Source organism: Podarcis gaigeae (genome assembly GCF_964106915.1).
Source record: "Podarcis gaigeae genome assembly, chromosome: 4".
NCBI classification, from domain to species: Eukaryota; Metazoa; Chordata; class Lepidosauria; order Squamata; family Lacertidae; genus Podarcis; species Podarcis gaigeae.
This window is the reverse complement of record NC_139677.1, coordinates 98,594,112-98,613,827: the sequence shown is the minus strand read 5'-3', so window position 1 is coordinate 98,613,827 and position 19,716 is coordinate 98,594,112. Positions and strand designations below refer to the sequence as shown.

The 19,716-nt window shown below is 47.2% G+C and overlaps 1 protein-coding gene across 2 annotated transcripts in view; it reads left to right on the top strand.

Annotated features, from left to right (window-relative positions):
- The window catches only part of ACER3 (alkaline ceramidase 3), a 46,249-nt gene extending 26,792 nt beyond the window's left edge, over positions 1-19,457 (top strand). Inside the window, exons 5-11 of one of the 2 annotated variants that reach the window (XM_083737372.1) lie at positions 391-472; positions 2,428-2,463; positions 6,958-7,016; positions 8,544-8,645; positions 12,463-12,567; positions 14,797-14,842; positions 19,306-19,457. In XM_083737372.1, the coding sequence (XP_083593498.1) occupies positions 391-472; positions 2,428-2,463; positions 6,958-7,016; positions 8,544-8,645; positions 12,463-12,567; positions 14,797-14,842; positions 19,306-19,377 (502 nt within the window). In that variant the 3' untranslated portion in view covers positions 19,378-19,457. Of the gene's footprint in view, positions 1-390; positions 473-2,427; positions 2,464-6,957; positions 7,017-8,543; positions 8,646-12,462; positions 12,568-14,796; positions 14,843-14,966; positions 15,129-19,305 lie in introns of those variants that run through there. The other variant, XM_083737371.1, reaches the window with a different exon arrangement.
- The last annotated feature ends 259 nt before the right edge of the window (positions 19,458-19,716 follow it).

The window sequence follows — 19,716 nt, the reverse complement described above, 5'->3', positions numbered from 1 at the left end:
CACTGTTCCGTGAAACAAGTCTGGGAGGTTTTTGAAAACGCAGAAACCCATCCCTGCTTCCCAGAACAGATTATGCACTGAGTGCATATTGCACAATCTTTCAAATCATCTTCAATGTGGAAAAACATTTTCTTTAAAGGACTATAATTTTCCTCCTGCCTTGCGTTAGTATTTAAAAATTAGTGGTGAGGGAGGGAGGGAGAGACATACTCCAAAGTTGGGGTGTTGGCCAGTTCTTGCATGTTCCACCAAGCAAGTGTGGTGTGCTTCTCCCCCTTTCCAATCACCAGCAAAAGAAACTCAACCTGTTCCCCAGCCTTAAAAGACCTTGAAATAAATGCCTTTGTCACTGCTGCCTCTCATCACTGTTCATCTTTGTGTCTGTTTCAGGTATGAATGTTTCAAGTACAAGAAAACAATCAATTATCCCCTCCTGTTTATACTAATAGGCTACAGCATTGGCGTCAGCATAGTAAGCGGCACAGTTTTGTGGTTTCTTTTTTAGAAGACCTTTCCTCCTCCTCCTCCTCTGTCCCTGCCCTTTGCAAATTGCATCTGTGAATATACTACAATAACCCTCTCCTGTGCCCAGTTGCAGATGGCTCTGCAGCCTTGAGTGGCACAGGGCACTCCTCCTGGCACTGGGAAAAATAGCAGGGCGGGGGGGGGAGGCAGGACAAAGTCTGCCAATCTGATTTGTGAGTGATTTGCTGCACCCTTTTGTAGTTCAGCATCAGAGCGCTTGCATTAATAATAATAATTTTATTATTTGTACCCCACCCATCTGGGTTGCCCCAGCCATTCTGGGCAGCTTTCAACACCTATATAAACATAACGAATCATTAAAATGCCTCTCTAAAAAAGGGCTGCCTTCAAATGTTTCTGAAGGTTATATAGTTACTCATCTCATTGATATCTGGTGGGAGGGCGTTCCACAGGATGGGCGCCACTACCGAGAAGGCCCTCTGCCTGGTTCCCTGTAACTTGGCTTCTCGCAGGGAGGGAACCGCCAGAAGGCCCTCGGAGCTGAACCTCAGTGTCCGGGCTGAACAATGGGAGTGGAGGCGCTCCTTCAGGTATACAAGGCAATGGCGAATACAGTGGTACCTTGGTTCTCAAACTTAATCCATTCCAGAAGTTTTTTCCAAAACCAAGGCACACTTTCCCATAGAAAGTAATGCAATATGGATTAATCCATTCCAGACTTTTAAAAACCCCTAAAACAGCAATTTAACATGAATTTTACTATCTAACGAGACTATTGATCCATAAAATGAAAGCAATAATCAATGTACTGTACTATAAAATAAATAAGACCATATTGTAGATGATAAAAATTAAAGTTTTCTATTAATCACTGATGATCGTCATTGTTTGGATGGGGGGCTTTTATCCATTTCCACAGTCACACAATCAATGAATCAGTAGCTGAACTGGGTTCCACATAGTCAAACAAAAATAAATTAACCCAAAAAGCCTCAAAAACAAAAACGCAAAATAAATACCAAAAACAAAAGCGCCAAATACCGTGGTCTCAAACTTAATCCATTCCGGAAGTCCATTTGACTTCCCAAATGTTCGAAAACCAAGGTGCAGCTTCTGATTGGTGCAGGTGCCCTGGAAATAATAGCCAACAGCCGCATGGGCCATTCAGCTTCCGAAAATCATTCGAAAACCAGAACACTTACTTCCCGTTTTCGGGGTTTGGGAACCAAGGAGTTTGAGAACCAAGGTACCACTGTATACATGGCAAACAGAGTATTCCCACAGAGCTGCTATAGATGCATTCAGAGCTGTAGAACCTACAGAGCTACTTTATTCTGAGTCAGGTTGCTAGCCTATCTGGCCAGTGCTGAAGGGCAGCAGCTCAAACAGAAGCCTTTCCTTGTCCCTGAGAGCATTCTAACTGGAGGTGCCGGAGACCATATACAAAGCATTTGCTGTTCCCTGCAACCCTCCCTTTGCATGCCGCAAGCTGTCTCAGGTATGCCCTGCGGTCATTTGTAGCCTGGGACCTCCTTGCCCTTCCCCAGTACTTAACCTGAAACTGTTCTTAACCTGAAGCAAAACTTTAGCTAATTGGGCCTCCTGCTGCTGCCGCTGTTCCACTGGAGCACGATTTCTGTTCTCATCCTGAAGCAAAGTTCTTAACCTGAAGCACTATTTCTGGGTTAGCGGAGTCTGTAACCTGAAGCATATGTAACCTGAAGCGTATGTAACCCGAGGTACCACTGTAGTCACTTAGAATGAGAGCATTGGGCTAAAATGCCAGCCAAAGCCACAGTCTGTCCCAGGAGCGCCACCACACCACACCTGGGCATCACACCTGGGCACCCTCCTGTTCCCATGCCACAGATTGGTCACCTGCGGTACACACCAGCAACAGCTGCCTTATGCATATATTTCTTTGTGTTTCCTTTTCTGCAGGTATACCTAAATTGGAAACAGCCGGTGTTTCATCAGGTAAACAGTTGCTCATTTGTCGGTTTAAACAGAGGGGATGCAATCGGTCATCGTTTCTCGGGCACGACTGGTGGGAAATCAGTGTTTCTTGGCACCGAATCATTTGCCGCACAACCCGTTCTCTCAGGTGCCATGCTAAAGTGATGCTCGGGCCCTGCATTGCAAACCAAAGTCTGTTGGGCGCAAGATCAGAACTAGAGATGTAATACTCAAGCTTGGAGCATCGTTTTCTTTTCCTTCCTTTCAAAACTGTAGTCAGGCATCTTACCGCATCCTGAGTAGAACGTAAGAGGGCTGCCATGATTTCCCAGATCTATCACAGCCCCATCCCTTTGCAAAGAAATCAAGTTCTGTAGTGCGCAACTGCCAACTTAGTCGTATCTGTGGGTGGCTAACATTTGATGATTGGCATACAGCAAGCAGACCTATTATGTGGCTAAATCTATGGGAGAAAGTCACCCCCATCAAGAAAATATCCCACTCTGTTGCTTCTCTTCCTTTTACATCCTCCAAACCGCTTGGAGCCTCTCCCTTCCACCCTCCGCCAGCTTCCACTGATGTGTAGTACCACCACAGGCATGTGTTCATGCCAGCTTTGTTGCACCTGGTGTTGCAACCTGGTTTGGGTAGTTCTGCAGAGAGGAAGGAGAAATATACATTGTTGTTGTTTAGTCGTGTCCGACTTTTCGTGACCCCATGGACCAGGCACTCCTGTCTTCCACGGCCTCCCGCAGTTTGGTCAAACTCATGCTGGTAGCTTCGAAAACACTGTCCAACCACCTCGTCCTCTGTCATCCCCTTCTCCTTGTGCCCTCCATCTTTCCCAACATCAGGGTCTTTTCCAGGGAGTCTTCTCTTCTCATGAGGAGTCTTGGAGCCTCAGCTTCAGGATCTGTCCTTCCAGTGAGCACTCAGGGCTGATTTCCTTCAGAATGGATATGTTTGATCTTCTTGCAGTCCATGGGACTCTCAAGAGTCTCCTCCAACACCATAATTCAAAAGCTTCCATTCTTCGGCGATCAGCCTTCTTTATGGTCCAGCTCTCACTTCCATACATCACTACTGGGAAAACCATAGCTTTAACTATACAGACTTTTGTCAGCAAGGTGATTTTAAATTTTGCTAAATCTATTATTTTTGTTTCATACACTCATTCACCTGTTGCCTTTTTAGTTACTCTTTTGCTTTGATTTTTCTTCCATTCCCTCAGCTTCAGGATCTGTCCTTCCAGTGAGCACTCAGGGCTGATTTCCTTCAGAATGGATATGTTTGATCTTCTTGCAGTCCATGGGACTCTCAAGAGTCTCCTCCAGCACCAGAATTCAAAAGCATCAATTCTTCGGCATTAGCCTTTTTATGGTCCAAGAAAGATATATAGCTCCCAACATTTTAAGGCCTGTAGACAGATGTCTATGAAGAATGGTTTTGGTACCAGACTGAAGGTGCAATCCTGACTAGGGAGAGGGCTGCACTGAATACAGTGCAGTTTACTTCTGGGTAAACATGCATAGAGAAAAATATTTAGATTTCCTAGGCGGCTGCATCAAATTTCTAAATGCCCAGGCAGCCAGTTAGGTGGGACACTTTACTATCTCTGCTGCAAGAGACAAAGAACTCAGCCATCTAGTCTCCTCTTCCCCAGCAAATGTCTAACATTTCTGAATGGATATGGGTTGGGGGGTTTTTTTGGGGGGGGATTAAGAGCTACTTTTCGGAGTTAACATACTTGTGTTGGGTAAAATCACACCTGTGTAGACAAGCTGCTGATAATTCAGATGTGCCGAATTAGAGACTGCAGGTCGGGCTGAGAAATTTGCTTAATTGTGAGCAGTGTTCAACCCTGTCCTCTGGCGATGTGTTTTTAATAGCAGTAGCTTTGTAAGCATGATATAAATAACGTACCTTGGCAAGCGAGCAGAAAGCACTCCTCATTTACTGCAATTAATTGTCAGAACACATGCAGACATGACTGCGTTCCAAGTGTGTCTGGAGTCTCTCATTATGCCGTGCTATTTTTGATTTCCCGTATGTAGATGCATAATTTCTGCATTTTAGAATTGCAGCAACTAGATGCATGAACGTACGTCGCCACTGCATGTCTTCCAAATGGATCAGTATCTAATATAATCTGCTACCTGTCTTTTGAAAGAATCTGCTCTCTTGCTGCTGTCTCTCCAGCTCCTGCTGGTTCTTCTCCCTCCTTTTCCTAGTTTGACAATCCCTTTTCATGTGATAAATGTCACAGCGAGCACGCTGGCAGATTATACGTTCTGACTATATTAGAGAACCAACAGCAAGATACTTCCCTTTTGGTAATTGATATGCACAGGCTAATTTGCACGTTGGTTTAACGTTCTGGAACATGGTGTATTTTTTAGGAGAAGAGTTTTTTCAGCTGTGGAAGACAGTGGAAGCAAAGAAATCTAGCAAAGAGTGAGGTTGACACCACAAACATTGAAGGGACAGCTGTAGAGGGGAGCTACAGATATTGGCAGTATACCTGTGAATTGTTGAGGGTCAGGGTCTCTTGACATGTCGGTCACAATGCTACTTGGATCAATAAATGGGAGAGAGGGCATTTAAAGTCAGATGACCATTGCAAACCTACTTTCTTCTGGCTGGAGACCAAGTGGTGTGGAGGGAGGGAGGGGATAGAAGCTTATTTGTGGTGGTGTTCAGAACCGCAGGTCCAAAGCAGGGCTTGAGCAAGTGGGTTGATGCAGGAATACCAAAGAAGGATGTCAAAAATGCCAGAATCAAAGAATTGTAGAGTTGGAAGGGCACCTTGACGGTTATCTAGTCCAACCCCCTACGATGCAGGAATCTTTTGCCCAACATGGGGTTCGAACCCACGACCCTGAGATTACGTGTCTCATGCTCTACCAACTGAGTTATCCAATAATAAATGTCAATAATATCCAATAATAGTAATAATAATTTATTATGGTGACAGCAGTCACGAAATTAAAAGACGCCTGCTTCTTGGGAGAAAAGCAATGACAAACCTAGACAGCATCTTAAAAAGCAGAGACATCACCTTGCCAACAAAGGTCCGTATTGTTAAAGCTATGGTTTTCCCAGTAGTGATGTATGGAAGTGAGAGCTGGACCATAAAGAAGGCTGATCGCTGAAGAATTAATGCTTTTGAATTATGGTTCTGGAGGAGACTCTTGAGAGTCCCATGGACTGCAAGAAGATCAAATGCATCCATTCTTAAGGAAATCAGCCCTGAGTGCTCACTGGAAGGACAGATCCTGAAGCTGAGGCTCCAATACTTTTGCCACCTCATGAGAAGAGAGGAAAAAACCCTGATGCTGGGAAAGATGGAGGGCACAAGGAGAAGGGGACAATAGAGGACGAGATGGTTGAACAGTGTACTCGAAGCTACGAACATGAGTTTGACTAAACTGCGGGAGGCAGTGGAAGACAGGAGTGCCTGGCGTGCTCTGGTCCATGGGGTCACGAAGAGTCGGACACGACTAAATGACGACAACAACAAATTTATACCCTACCCATCTGGTTGGGTTTCCCCAGCCACTCTGGGCAGCTTCCAGCAAAATATTAAAATACAATCATTCATCAAATATTAAAGGCTTCCCTAAACATGGTGGCTTTCTAGAGCTTTAGTAAAGAAAGGTGGAGAGGCCCTGACTCCTTTGCAAACGCAGGGAAAACACGGTGGATGTTATGATGGCTTGTCCGCCCCCAGGCAAATGTGTATACTATACTTATAGGCAAGACAGTGTAGGGCAGTCTGGCCAGAACCTTCCAGCAACCCACCTGACCCACGAAGGCGTAGTTGGCAACTGTCCAAGGTTTATAGACAGCTCACTTCTCTGGGCCAAGAACCCAGCATCCCAAGAGCCCAGCACAGATAAACGCAACATCAAAGCAAGCCAGTTAGCATAGATCAGAGCAAGTCAGGGCAAATATATATGAGCTCATCATTGCAACAACTACCAATTAATTGTGGGGTTATCTTGGCTACCAAGACGGTGCTTGCAGGCAGAACAGTTCCCCTTTGGTTCAGCGCAGAGTGGGAGGCACAGAAACCAAATTTAACAAAAGCAAAGATGCGGAATGACAGTCCGAGCGTCAGCTTTAGCAGCAAATGGGGTGTTAAGGGGGAAATCACGATTGATTTCGCAGGAATCATTGGGTCACACTACCAACCAACATATTACATGAGCTTTTAAAAGCAAAAATTGTCAGGTGCGTGAACTGGAATAACATGGTCTTGGGAGGCAGTGGGGGGGGGAATCGAAGTCAGTTTATTTCAGTTTTTCTTCTTCCCTCTTGTAAATCCGACTGGTCCCTCCCTCTTGGCATGCGTTTTCTTAAAGCAATGGAAGGCTAAATTTTAGCTAGCCTTGCATATGTTTGCCAAAGCGCAACACCTTTCATGCAGGGAAGCATAGTATTCTATTAATTTACCTGTAGAGGGGAGAGACCCAGAGAAAATTAAACCATTTTTCCTTCTGCTTTGTCGTACAGGTTATGTATGGAACGCTGGTGGCTGTTCTAGTACTGCGATCTGTATATATAGTCTTATGGTAAGGAACGGGTTAACTTTAAAACGCTTGCACTTGATCATTTGTGGGAGGGGAGTTATTGGGCTTTTTTCCTTTTTTGTTTATTATGTTTTAGTGGTCTCGTTTTTTCATTTTTAGCCAGCAAACAAGCCTGAGTCAAAAATAGCATGCAGCCTTCAGGCTAGGCTTGTTCAGCGAGGACATGGGAGAGTTGCGGAGGGGTCCAGAACTGCAGGCTAATTCATAGAATTATAGAATTGTGAAGTTGGAAAGGGATCCCAGGGATCATCTAATCCCTCTGCAATGCAGAGAGGGCCCCCACTCTGGCTGGCGTCCACCTGGCTACATAATGACCTCTAACGGCCTAGGACCCACGTACCTATGGGACCGCTGCTCCTGGTATGCCCTGCGGAGGACCTTAAGGCCCACAAATGACAAAACTTTGGAGGTCCCAGGTCGCAAGATGCTTGGATTGGTCGCAACTAGGGCCAGGGCCTTTTTAGTACTGGCCCCGACTCGGTGGAACGCTCTGTCACAAGAGACATGGGCCCTGCGGTACTTGACATCTTTCCGCAGGACCTGCAAGACAGAGCTGTTCCGCCTGGCCTTTGGTTTGGACTCAGTCTGACCCTTATGTTTCCCTCCCCTTATGGTTTTGATCTATGGGCTACTTTTAAAATGAGGGTGCATTTTAAATTGCATTTTAACCTGTATTTTAAAATCCCCCCCCCCCTTATGTTTTTACTGTAATTTTACTGGTTGTTAGCTGCCCTGAGCCCGGCTCTGGCCGGGGAGGGTGGGGTATAAATAAAATTATTATTGTTATTGTTATTATTGACTAAAACCAAAATGGACAGTCAGAATAAACGGGGGTGGAGCAGCTCCTCTATGAGGAAAGGGTTCATCATTTGCGGGTTTTTAGTTTTGAGTGGAGGAGGGGACATGATGGAGGTGTGCAGAATTACCCAGAGTTTGGAGAAGGTGGGTAGCAAGAGATTCCCCCCCAACCCCTGTCCTAGTAGCTTGAACCCGGTGACATCCAACCGAGCCAAACGGACATTTCGGGACAGACGAAAAGGAAGGGCTTCTTCACATAGTTGAACTGTGGAGTTTGATCCCACAAGAAGCTGTGATGGCTACTAATTTGGATCGATTTAAAAGAGAATTAGGCCAGTCCATGGAGGATAAGAGCATCGGTGTCTTCTAGCCGCAATAGCTGTGTTTCACCTCCACGGCTGGAGGAGGTGCATTTTCTAAATACCAGTTGGTGAGAGCGGCAATTGGGGAGAGGGCTGTTGCTCTCAGGTCCTGCTCACGGTCTTCCAAGAGCGCAGGAAGCTCCCTTTGCCTGAGTCAGACCACTGGTCTTCCTTTCTCAGCATTGCCAACACGACTGGCGATGGCTCTCCCAAGATTTCCACCATGCCTAGAGAGTCCAGGGATTGAAAATGGGAATTAGATGGGCCTTTGGTCTTGTCCAACAGGGCTCTTCTCCTGTTGTTAAAACTGCTTTAAGGTATTAAAAAACTCTCATTTGCTTCTCTCTAGGGTATACCCGTGGCTGAGGGGCCTAGGCTATACGTCCCTGACGGTATTTTTGCTGGGGTTTTTCCTTTGGAACGTAGACAATATTTTCTGCGATAAACTGAGGTAAGTGAACTACGGCATGCGATTTTTCTCATTCACTGACTTTGCAGTTTGGGGGGGGGGGATTTAACTCCAAAACCCCATCATTTTTAATACTGTTTTTGAAATATTGTAACCCACCCTGAGACCTTGTTATCGTCGACGTTAATAATGGTTGTAGTTGGCAACTGTCTGTCTTGAGATCCAATAATAATAATAATAATAATAATAATAATAATTTATTTATTTGTACCCCGCCCATCTGGCTGGGTTTCCCCAGCCACTCTGGGCGGCTTCCAACAAATACCAACAAAGACCAAAAATGCACTAAAATGTCACACATTAAAAACTTCCCTGAACAGGGCTGCCATCAGATGTCTTCTGAATGTCAGGTAGTTGTTTATCTCTTTGACATCTGATGGGAGGGTGTTCCACAGGGCAGGTGCCACTACTGAGAAGGCCCTCTGCCTGAATCCCTGTATCTTTGCTTCTCACAATGAGGGAACCGCCAGAAGGCCCTCGGTGCTGGACCTCAGCGTCCGGGCAGAACAATAGGGGTGGAGGTGCTTCTTCAGGTATACAATGGAGTGTGCCTCTGGGGGTGAAATCAAAGCGCTGTGTTAGCAGCACCAAAGTGACCTCCCTGGGGCACAAGCCTGGGCAGTGTGTCGTCTGGAGGTCCTGGGCTGTCCAGATGAGATTTGCCTCTCTGTGCCCTGGAATGTAACCCCTGCGTAAGTGGAGAGTTGCCTATAGAACATGCAGTACTAAATCGCCCAGTGGGCCGCTTGGCGTTGCATCACCCTTGTACACTTTGTTTTAAGTTGCAGCTCCTAAATCGTAGCTTCACTGTCTCAGTCTGTCCAGAACTGTAAAAGGCAAAGGATGGTTAAGTCCAGTCAAAGGTGACTATGGGGTTGCATCGCTCACCTTGCTTTCAGGCTGAGGGAGCCGGCGTTTGTCCGCAGACAGCTTTCTGGGTCATGTGGCCAACAGGACTAAACCGCTTCTGGCATGACAGGACACCGTGATGCAAACCAGAGCGCACGGAAACACCATTTACCCTCCCGCCACAGCAGTACCTATTTATCTGCCTGCCCTGGCGTGCTTTTGAACTGCTAGGTTGGCAGGAGCTGGGACTGAGCAATGGGAGCTCACCGCATTGAGGGGATTCGAACCACCAACCTTCTGATCGGCAAGCCCAAGAGGCTCAGTGGTTTAGATTATGGTGCCACTCGCGTCCAGAACTGTACTCTTTCAACCGTAGTGTTTGAAGGTAGACCACACAGTTGGGGAAACGATAGGGTGCCATCTGTCAGACTGTAGTTAGCGTTGACAAACAATACTGGAAGATTCTGGGTTAGGAGGTTGTGATGAGAACATGGTTTTCCCCCCACCCCCAGGTCTAAGGTTGGGGGGGAAAGCTGGTTTTAGGAGGGCAACTGTGTTTGGCCAAGGTCCCCTTGCAGCTGTGGCATTTAGCTTCCATGGTAGAGAATTGCAGAAACTTAAAAGTTACTTAAACAACTGCATGTCTTTGATCCTGCTGCTACAGCGATTGCATGCACTCTAGAGATCGTGTTGGACTGAATGTGAGCAGCTTTTTCTCAGACAGTCCTGAGCTACATGGAAGATCTAATCTGAGTGAGCTTCAGCCAGAGAGATTGCTTTAGTGACGTTACGTCCACCTCATTGGCCTGCAAATGGGCTGTGAGACGTGCTTTGGTCAGACAAGTCTTTTTCCACGGTCTCTTTCACAGCCACCGGGGGTGGAATAAACTGCCCTGTAACCCACACAAATGTCAAATTGAACATGCGGTTACAAAAAGTAGAGCTTGTCTTCGCTGACGCAAGGAAGCCTCATTGCGCACAGAAAGGTAACCCGGGTGCACCAAAAAAGCTACCGACACCTTTGACGCTAGTTCCTCTGTCAGGCAAGCCCATGTTTTCCTCGAGTGTGCAGCTTTGACGAAGGTCACCTTTTAGACTTTTAAACCAACACCAGCTGATGACATGGCTCCTCAAATCAATACACACTGTGGAAACTTCACACTGGACTTCAAGCGTCTGGCATTGTGTGCCTCCCCATTCTTCCTCCAGACTCTGGGTCCTTAGTTTCCAAATAAGATGCAAAAGTTGCTCTCATCAGAAAAGGGATTTGGGGAGCCATGTCATCAGCTGGTGTTGGTCCACTGTGCTTCATTAAGTCCAGGGTCAACGCAGCCATCTACCAGGAGATTTTGGAGCACTTCATGCTTCCTTCTGCAGAGGAGCTTTATGGAGATGCTGACTTCAATTTTCAGCAGGACTTTGGCACCTGCCCACACTGCCAAAAGTACAAAAACCTGGTTCAGTGCCCATGGGATTACTGTGCTTGATTGGCCAGCAAACTCGCCTGACCTGAACCTCATAGAAAATCTATGGGGCATTACCAAGAGAAAGATGAGAGACATGAGACCGAGCAATGCAGAAGAGCTGAAGGCTGCTTTTGAAGCTTCATGGTCTTCCATAACACCTCAGCAGGGCCACAGGCTGATAGCATCCATGCCACACCGCATTGAGAAGTAATTGATGCAAAAGGGACCCAAACCAAGTACCAGTGGCGTAGCGTGGGGGGTGCCAGGGGTGCCGGCCGCACCGGGCGCAACATCTGGGGGGGCGCAAGTCCAGAGGGAAGGGACAAGTTCCTTCCTCCGCCGGGCTCCCCGCCGCCACCTCCAGCCTTGCGCCGTAGCGCGCGCCCGCCGCCGCCGCCACTGCGGCTGCGCTCCACTCACTGCTCGCAGGAGGAGCAGCCGCTGCAGCAGCGCCAATGCCGCCACCAACGCCTGGCCGGGCACGGGCAGCCTCCACACACCCCCGCCGCCACCATCCCCTCGGCCCAGCCACAGGCGGCTGCTGCTTCTGCCGACTGGGAGGGAGGAGCCAAACCCTCCGAGAGGAAGCCAGCGGGCGAGCGAGGGTCTCCCAGCGGAAGGGGGCGCCGCTGGCTCCGGCTCTCAGTGCAAGCCTCAGCCACGGGGGCGGCGGGCGAGGACGGAGCGCGGCTGGAAGCCCCCGGACCAGGCTGGGGGGAGGAGAGGGCGGGGAGGCGCCCGAGGGGAGGGGGCTTCGGCTGCCTCGGCCCGCGGGGGCTCCGCAAATAATAAATTTAATAAATTCCTGCTGAGCCTTAAGGGGGGGTCCTTGGTTCCTTCACTCGCCCCCAGCCCCAATGGCGTAGCGTGGGGGGGTGCAGGGGGGCCGGCCGCAACATCTGGGGGGGCGCGCTCACATTCGAGTGCTAAAATCCAGGGGTTAGGGGGCGCAAATTACTTGCCTTGCCCCGGGTGCTGACAACCCATGCTACGCCACTGCCAAGTACTGAGTACATATGCATGCTTCTACTTCTCAGAGGTCCAATATTGCTCTATTTGCAGTCCTTGTTTTGCTGATTTCATTTAATATTCTAATTTCATTTAATATTCTAATTTTCTGAGATTGTTAATTTGGGGTTTTCATCAGCTGTATGCCATGATCATCACAATTATAAAAGGCTTGACATCTCTCGCTTTGCATGTCATGAGTCTATCTCGTATATTAGTTTCACCTTTTAAGTTGAATTACTGAAATAAATAAACTTTCCCACGATAGTCTAATTTTCTGAGTTTCACCTGTATATTCTGCAAGAGAATGGAAAGCACTGTTTCAGCAAGCTGCCAGGCAAAGAAAATGTTGAGTTAGTATCTCCAGATATTCCTAGAAAGCAGACACCCAGGAAACTAGTCTGACAGGTATATAAATTGAGCTGTTTAGAGGTCCAGGTTGTGACTCTGTCCTGTTTTTTTTCCTCCCTCCACAGGGGTTTGCGGGCGAGGCTACCTCCACTTGTGAGCGTCATGACACAGTTTCACGCCTGGTGGCACATTCTTACAGGCCTCGGCTCCTACCTTCATATCTTGTTCAGGTGTGACGGCCTCCCCTTCTCGTGGGCTCTGGGTGGGGAAACTCCTGACCCATGTGCTGCCAACTTCATAGCTGTAAACCATTCCCCTTCCTTCCGGAAAAGCATGACTGCTTTCTTGATAAAAAGTTCTGTTAATAAGATTAGGAGCTGCGTCCGGGGCTGTATGCATTGGAGAGGAGCAGCAGTGGGTGACAGGTGGCAAGGGGGTTGGCAGGGAGGAACGGCAGCAACCGGTGCAGCGCCGGCCCTGTCATTAGGTAGAGTGGGGCAGCCGCCTCAGGCAGCTGACATGGGACTCTTCTGAAAGTGCAACAGAATAAATAGCAATTTACTCTTATTTTATTTTTCCCTGTCAGGAAGGGGGGGGGGGGAGAAGGCACTTGTGGGTAGGGCAGGGCTGGGCAATATCTGGTTTTCAACTTCTTGATATATCACTAGCTAAACGTCACGATACACTGATATATCACAATGTCTGCAATAAGGGTGGAGCTATGTATAGTGGTACCTCTGGTTGCGAACGGGATCCGTTCTGGAGGCCCATTCGCAACATGAAAAGAGCGCAACCCGCAGCGTCGCATCTGTGGACGTCATTTTGCGCTTTTGCGCTTATGCGCATGCGCGAGCGGCAAAACCCGGAGGTAACCCTTTCTTGTACTTCCGGGTCGCCACGGGACGTAACCTGAAAGAACATAATGTGAAGCGGACATAACATGAGGTATGACTGTAGAGGCATTCGCTGGCTTCATGGTTTTCCCCGCATTGCGATTTTTGCTTAGCACACATGCACGCACGTTATGATTTATGATACATTTCCAGGTCAAAAAATGAAACCGATGACGCGCCATGGACTTCAAACCGGTTTTGGGCGATATATCGCCCAGCCCTACTTGTGGGGTTAACTCATCCAGGTGCCACAATAATTTGACTATACAGCTGGACTCGTGGGGGCAGAGGAGACAACTGCCCTGGGAGGCAAAATGCCTGTCGCTGGCTCTGGCTATAGCTTTGCCCGCCTGCCCTCTCCACCTTAGCTCTGAATACCAGCTGCTGGGAATTGCCAGCTGGGAGAAGGTAGTTGCACTCAGGCCCTGCATATTGGCTTCTCATAGACATGTGGCTGGCCAAGCGGAAGAGCAGCGTGCTAGACAGGGTGGGCCTTTGGCCTGATCTAACAGAGCCTGGCTCCTCTTATGATCCCCCACCTCAGTATCGCTGCACAGCAGCCCCAGCTTCAGCAGCAATAATAATAATAATAATAATACATTTTATTTATACCCTGCCCTCCCCAGCCAAGACCGGGCTCAGGGCAGCTAACACCAGGTATAAAAACAATGGATTGAAATACAGCTTAAGATTAAAATACAACATAAAAACATTAAAATGCAGCCTCATTTCAGTGGAAATCAAAAACTTTTTGGGGGATAAAAACGTCAAGTCTTCACCAAGGTCAACTATCCAGACTGGTCTTACATGGGCCAGGGAAGTCCCCAAACAGGAGTTTCAACACAGAAGGAGAAAGGAAAAAAAGAAAGAAAGAGGGGGAGGGAATCAAATTGGCTCCAAGCCAAAGCGCAGGCGGAACAACTCTGTCTTACAGGCCTGGCGGAAAGAAATCAGATCCTGCAGGGCCCTGGTCTCATGAGGCAGAGCGTTCCACCAGGCTGGAGCCAGTGTTGAGAAGGCCCTGGCTCTGGTTGAGGCTAATCTGACTTCCTTAGGGCCCGGGACCTCTAGGGTGTTACTGCTGATGGACCTTAAGGTCCTCTGTGGGGCATATCGGGAGAGGCGGTCCTGTAGGTACGAGGGTCCTAGACCGTGAAGGGCTTTAAAGGTCAAAACCAACACCTTAAATCAGAAGCTGCTCTCAGCGATGGGCTTCCCGGTCCCATCAGATGCTGGCCCAGCTGGCCTCCATGGTTCCCCTCCTGCTCTCACAGTCCCAGGCACGCAAAACAGGAGGCTAGTTGCTTTTGCCTTTGTAGAGTTGGAAGGTTACCCCGAGGGTCATTTAGTCCAACCCCCTGGGATGCAGGAATCTTTTGCCCAGCGTGGGGCTCAAACTCCCAGCCCTGAGATTTAAGAGTCTTGTGCTCTGCCGACTGAGCTGTCCAGCAGCTCCGGTGTTCAGTTGAGTTGGGGCCGTGTTCTGTCGTCTCACCTAAGCTGATGTACCCAAGCGCTTGTTTATTAATCTTCATTTCCTTCTCTCCACTCACCTCTCCTCTTTAGCTTATATTCAAGGACACTTTACCTGAAGTACAGGCCAAAGGTCAAGGTAAGGAATTCTACAGTAATTTACGGCTTGCGCAGGTGACGGGGCTTGTTAGGACAGAAGCATTTGAGATCGGTAGTGATGGATTATTTATTTTTTTCCTTTTTTGATTTGCTTTTCACTGTAGGGAAAAACAAAAGATACGGCATACATAAAATCTGCAGTGTCAATTTAACATTGAGAAAGAAGAGAAAAGGGCACACGCATCCTGAGCTATATCATTCAAAAAACATAATGAACCACTGTCATTCCGCCCCCACCAATAAATTTTATTGAGTTTTAAAACCTGCTTGAGTCCTTTTGTAGTGAGTTAATTTTGTCACCAGCACAATGGTCCACATCTGGAAGGGCCTCTTGAGAAACGAAGGGATCCATAAGCGTTTTCCAGTTAGCCTGCAGCTGTAAGGAGATTTATTGCATCTTCCGAATGCGATTCATTGACCAGGCGATCGAGGGTAGCGCCAGCAAAACCACTTCGGGGTCTCGAGGCGTTTTAAGCAATCGTAGCTGAAGCAGTTCTGCAGGAATTTTGAATTAATGGACACAACCAAATTGCATAGACGGAAGGTGCAGGTGTTGAGGCACAATTGATCTTGCAGCTTGGCAGGTTGTGACGGTGTGCTTTCTTTGAAGTAAGATTCTGTAACATTGTGGTGTTCCTCCTTGGGGCTGAGAGGCGGCATTCAGGTCCAAAATGTTCTTTTGAATTGCTCCAGCGAGGCTTTTAAGTTTCCCTGTCTTCACATGTGTAGACAAGGACCCATAGCTCAGTGGTGGAGCGCATGCAGAAGGTTGCCAGTCCCTGGCATGCCTCCCTTGTTAGCAGGATCAGGCAAGGAGTCCTCTCTCCCTCCCTCTTTTTCTCTGAACCTGGGAATTTTTTGATAGCCCTGGAATTCTTGTGCCAGCCACTGGACTTCCCAAACTGTGGTCAGTGGACCACAGGCTCTGTTCAGGCAGACCAAAATGAGTCTGTGAAGAATGCATACAGTTTGAGTTCTGTGGAATTCAGATTATCATACAGTAAAATACAATATAGGAGATAAAAGAATCAATAAAAAATACAGCATGCGGCAACAGGCGCAAAATAATAATAATTAAATGATCTGTCAAGACCAGCAATTTTCCAGTGATCCATAGAGGGGGATTTTCAGAACCACCAGGGTAAACAATACCGGGCTGGATGGATAAATGATCTGTTTTAAGGCTGCCTCCTTTGTTCCCGCAGCATTTCCTACATCCCTGGGTTTTTGATACAGTGCTTGTTTTCCCCCTCTGAGTAAATGAAGCAATGTTTTCATTGACAAATGAATAAGAACAGTAGTTTTGAAACTTTTGGATCAGTTGAAAAACATGTATCCCTCGTCGGTTTGAACTGCTTTTAAAATTCACCTTAACGTCTTGCAAATCCTTCAGTGGCAGCTGGCCGTTTTGCCGAGAGCACCCTCCCTGCTCCCCCTTTACAAGAGAGCCTGCCTCTTCCAGGGTGGATCATTCCGCGGTTAGATGCGTGTGTCAGCATAGAACAAGGAGCAATCTTTGACTTCAGAACGATTCGTTTTCTTAGTAAGCGTAACTAATCAATACACAATCACTTGAAAGCATCTCTGGTTTTGCATGTGTGCATTTATCCCAAACTCTAAACCAGATGTAGGCTCTCTAGATGTGGGACTCCCAGCTCCCTTGGTTCTGTTCGCCGGAGCCATTAGCGACGGCTGATGGGCATCGGGAGTCCAAGAGCACCTCAAATTTACCATGGTGTAAGTGATTCTGAGGTCTCTCAGAAGCTGCGGCTTGCATTTCAGTGCCTCCACTAACCCCTAACTCCAACTAACACCAACCCCTACACTGCTCTTGCTTCCTATTCACATAAAAAAACAGAACCCAAGCATGTCGCTTGCATTCACACAATTAACTTGACGCCTCACTTGCCTTTTTTATTTATGTATTGATACAGCAAGAAAGAAAGGAAGAAAAAACACAAATACCAAATTACACACGGGAATAACTATAGACACATAATTTTTCTAACAAACAATAAAACATAAATTGGTCTTAACGCTAGAGACCCAACCTCCCATCTATTCCATATTTCGATTTCATATTACTTATTGCCAACACACACTTTTATCATAATTAAACTTTTTCTTAATATATCTAATTTCTTACATCTATCTTGGAACTTATTACTGAAGTTCCTCAAATGCTGCAACAGAATTTAAACTACTGTGTTTCAAATATTCTTTGAAAACCTCCCATTTTGAGACAAATTCCTGTTTTGATTTATTCTTTATTTTTTCCGATAGACCGTCTAATTCGGCATATTCTGTCAGCTTTTGGATCCAAACTTGTATACAAGATTGGACGCCTCACCTTGAGGGTTTCTCTTGGGGCCTAAGGAGCAAGTCTCTTTAAAAAAACCCATCAGAACATGGCTGTTCTGAAACATTGTTCTGAACCACCAGAACGACTTGTCCCACAAGAGTAATGAAACAGCTTGCACCCTTTTTTCGTGTGTGGAGGCAACAAGGACACACTCCGGGCGATAATATTGCTAAGTCTCAGTGTGGTGGTTGTCGCTTTCTCCCGTCCCTATTGCTGGGACATGCCTAATTGTCTTGAAAATCTTCCACTTCAAATGCAGCACCGAACTCGCACATTAGGCAGGCATCCAAGCGGGAACCTACTTTAAAATAGGTTTGCCCAGTGCCACAGTTGGAAAAGCTTCCATGAGACAGCCCAGCTGCTAAGAGCTTGCTTCACTTTCGCAGAACGCTCAGTGCTTTCTAGGGCAAACAAGAGGAAGGAGGAGCTAAGCTTTGGAAGTCCTTGCCAAGTCATTTGCTTGGACAGACGGAGGGGGCAAGGGGAGCGGGGCAGCGTCTCTAGCATGCAGCATTACAGCATTTTAAAGCTTTGTGTCACTGGGAGGAGATAAAGGATTGTCTTGCTTTCTCGCTTTGCTGTTTTGTTTAGGCTGTTAAGGAATTTTCTGTTTAGTGATTTAACCGGTTTGCATCTAGATGGGTGATGACCGTTGTTGCTGTTTCCTTGTATTACCTTTGATGTTGTAACCCGCTCTGGCCTTGTGAAATGCGTAAAAATGGAAATATAATAAAGTAAATGTCATTTTTGAAGGTGCCTTTTGATCGAATAACTGCACTGCCTTTCATGTGTATAGTAATTTTCTTAACAAGATTTGTATAGCAGGTACTCTTAAAGAAAGCATAAGGCGATATAAAACGCTGAGCGAACGTAGGAATTAAAAACAGACTTTAAAAGCGGCAGACAAAGAAGCATAGAGTTGGAAGGGACCCAACGGTCATGTAGTCCAACCCCCTGCAGTGCAGGAATAATATCATCAAAATGTAGAGAAAATCAACAGTGTGAAAAGCAGACGTACAAATTAAAATTACGTGTCTGGGTATGGTTGCCTAAACGAAACCGTTCTTTGTAGGCATTGAAAGCAGTGCCATGGAGGTGCCTGCATTAATATTAAAAACCTAGGAGCCCATGCACCCCCAGCTGGCAAATGGGGCCACAGGGTGCCACCTTCTGCAGTCCCGGGGGCAGTTGGATCAGAGCGTTCAGTTTCTGGCAGGGAGGCAAACTTCCTTCAGCAACTGCACTCCTCGGGTTGAAGGCTGGGGACAGGCCAGTCTCCCCTCTTGCCTTCACAAAGGTGCCTTAGTTCTGATGACAAGAGGTCCCCCGATGGCTTTCTCCCAGTGCCGCAGTGCTAGGGTTCGGGATCCCGGGATTGCAGCAGTGAGAACGCTTCTCTGCACATAACGGCTGCTCTTGCGCCTATCTCCAGGCCATGTGAATTGCCTCTTCTAACGTGAAGGTTAACATCTTTCCCAAGCCGGCTAAAATTCCTGGTTGCTTGTGCACTGAGTCCACGAGACGCCACGGCTCAGTGGGAGAGCATCTGCCTTGTGCGTATACATTCAGAAGGTCCCAGGTTCAGTCTTGCGGGCTTGGGAGAGGCTTCCTGAAGCCTGGGACCCTGGAGAGCTGCTGTCAGTGTTGACTATACTGAGCTAAATGGACCAAGGGTTCAACTCAGTATCAGAGTATCAGACATGCACAGTATGACAGCTCTTCATCTTTTTTTGCCTATTAAACCAATAAACGTTTCTCAGAAGAGAGAGTCACCCAGATGCTCTTGTGTATAAACACTGCATAAACTGGAATTACTACTTATGAATCACATTCATTCTCCTGGCTCCTGTGTCTTTAACAGCAGCTTGGTCTGTGGACATTAGCAAGTGACAATCTCCTTTCTTGTGTGCTATGAAAACCCCCTGGCCTCTACATAGATCAAGCTGCTTTTAAATGAACAGGAGCCAAAACTGGAACGTTTTGTCTGATCAGTTGGCAATCTCCAGGGAGGTATGTGTGTTGTGTTTCTATGTTTCGGCCCAGCAGTCTTAAGAACCCCTTTTCTCCCTTCCTTTCAATAGTTTCTCTTTGGGATTTGGCCTGTTCTCTTAGTAGAATCGACCAATAAGCAAGAATCTGCAAAGAAGCAATGACGAGGACATTTGACCAACGCTGAAGAGACAACTTACCCCAGATTCATCAGGAGAGTCTACAATAAACCACTTGGACTGGCGTGTTGAACATTCTTGCAAAGGAATATCCCCCTTCCCTTCCCTCTGGAGCTGCAGAGAATCTGTAGAAACAAGAGCCAGCCTATCTACAGAAGCCACGATTAGAGGTTTTTCTGTGCTTGAGGTATCAAAACGAGGGCGTGGGATTTCTGTGTACAATACTTTTGGAGCTGCTGGCCTGGCAGATTGTGCTGCTCACAGAAAGCAAGTGTGTCTTCTGTTCTTGATGGTGGGTTACAGAGGTTTTCGTTTGGCTGGCCA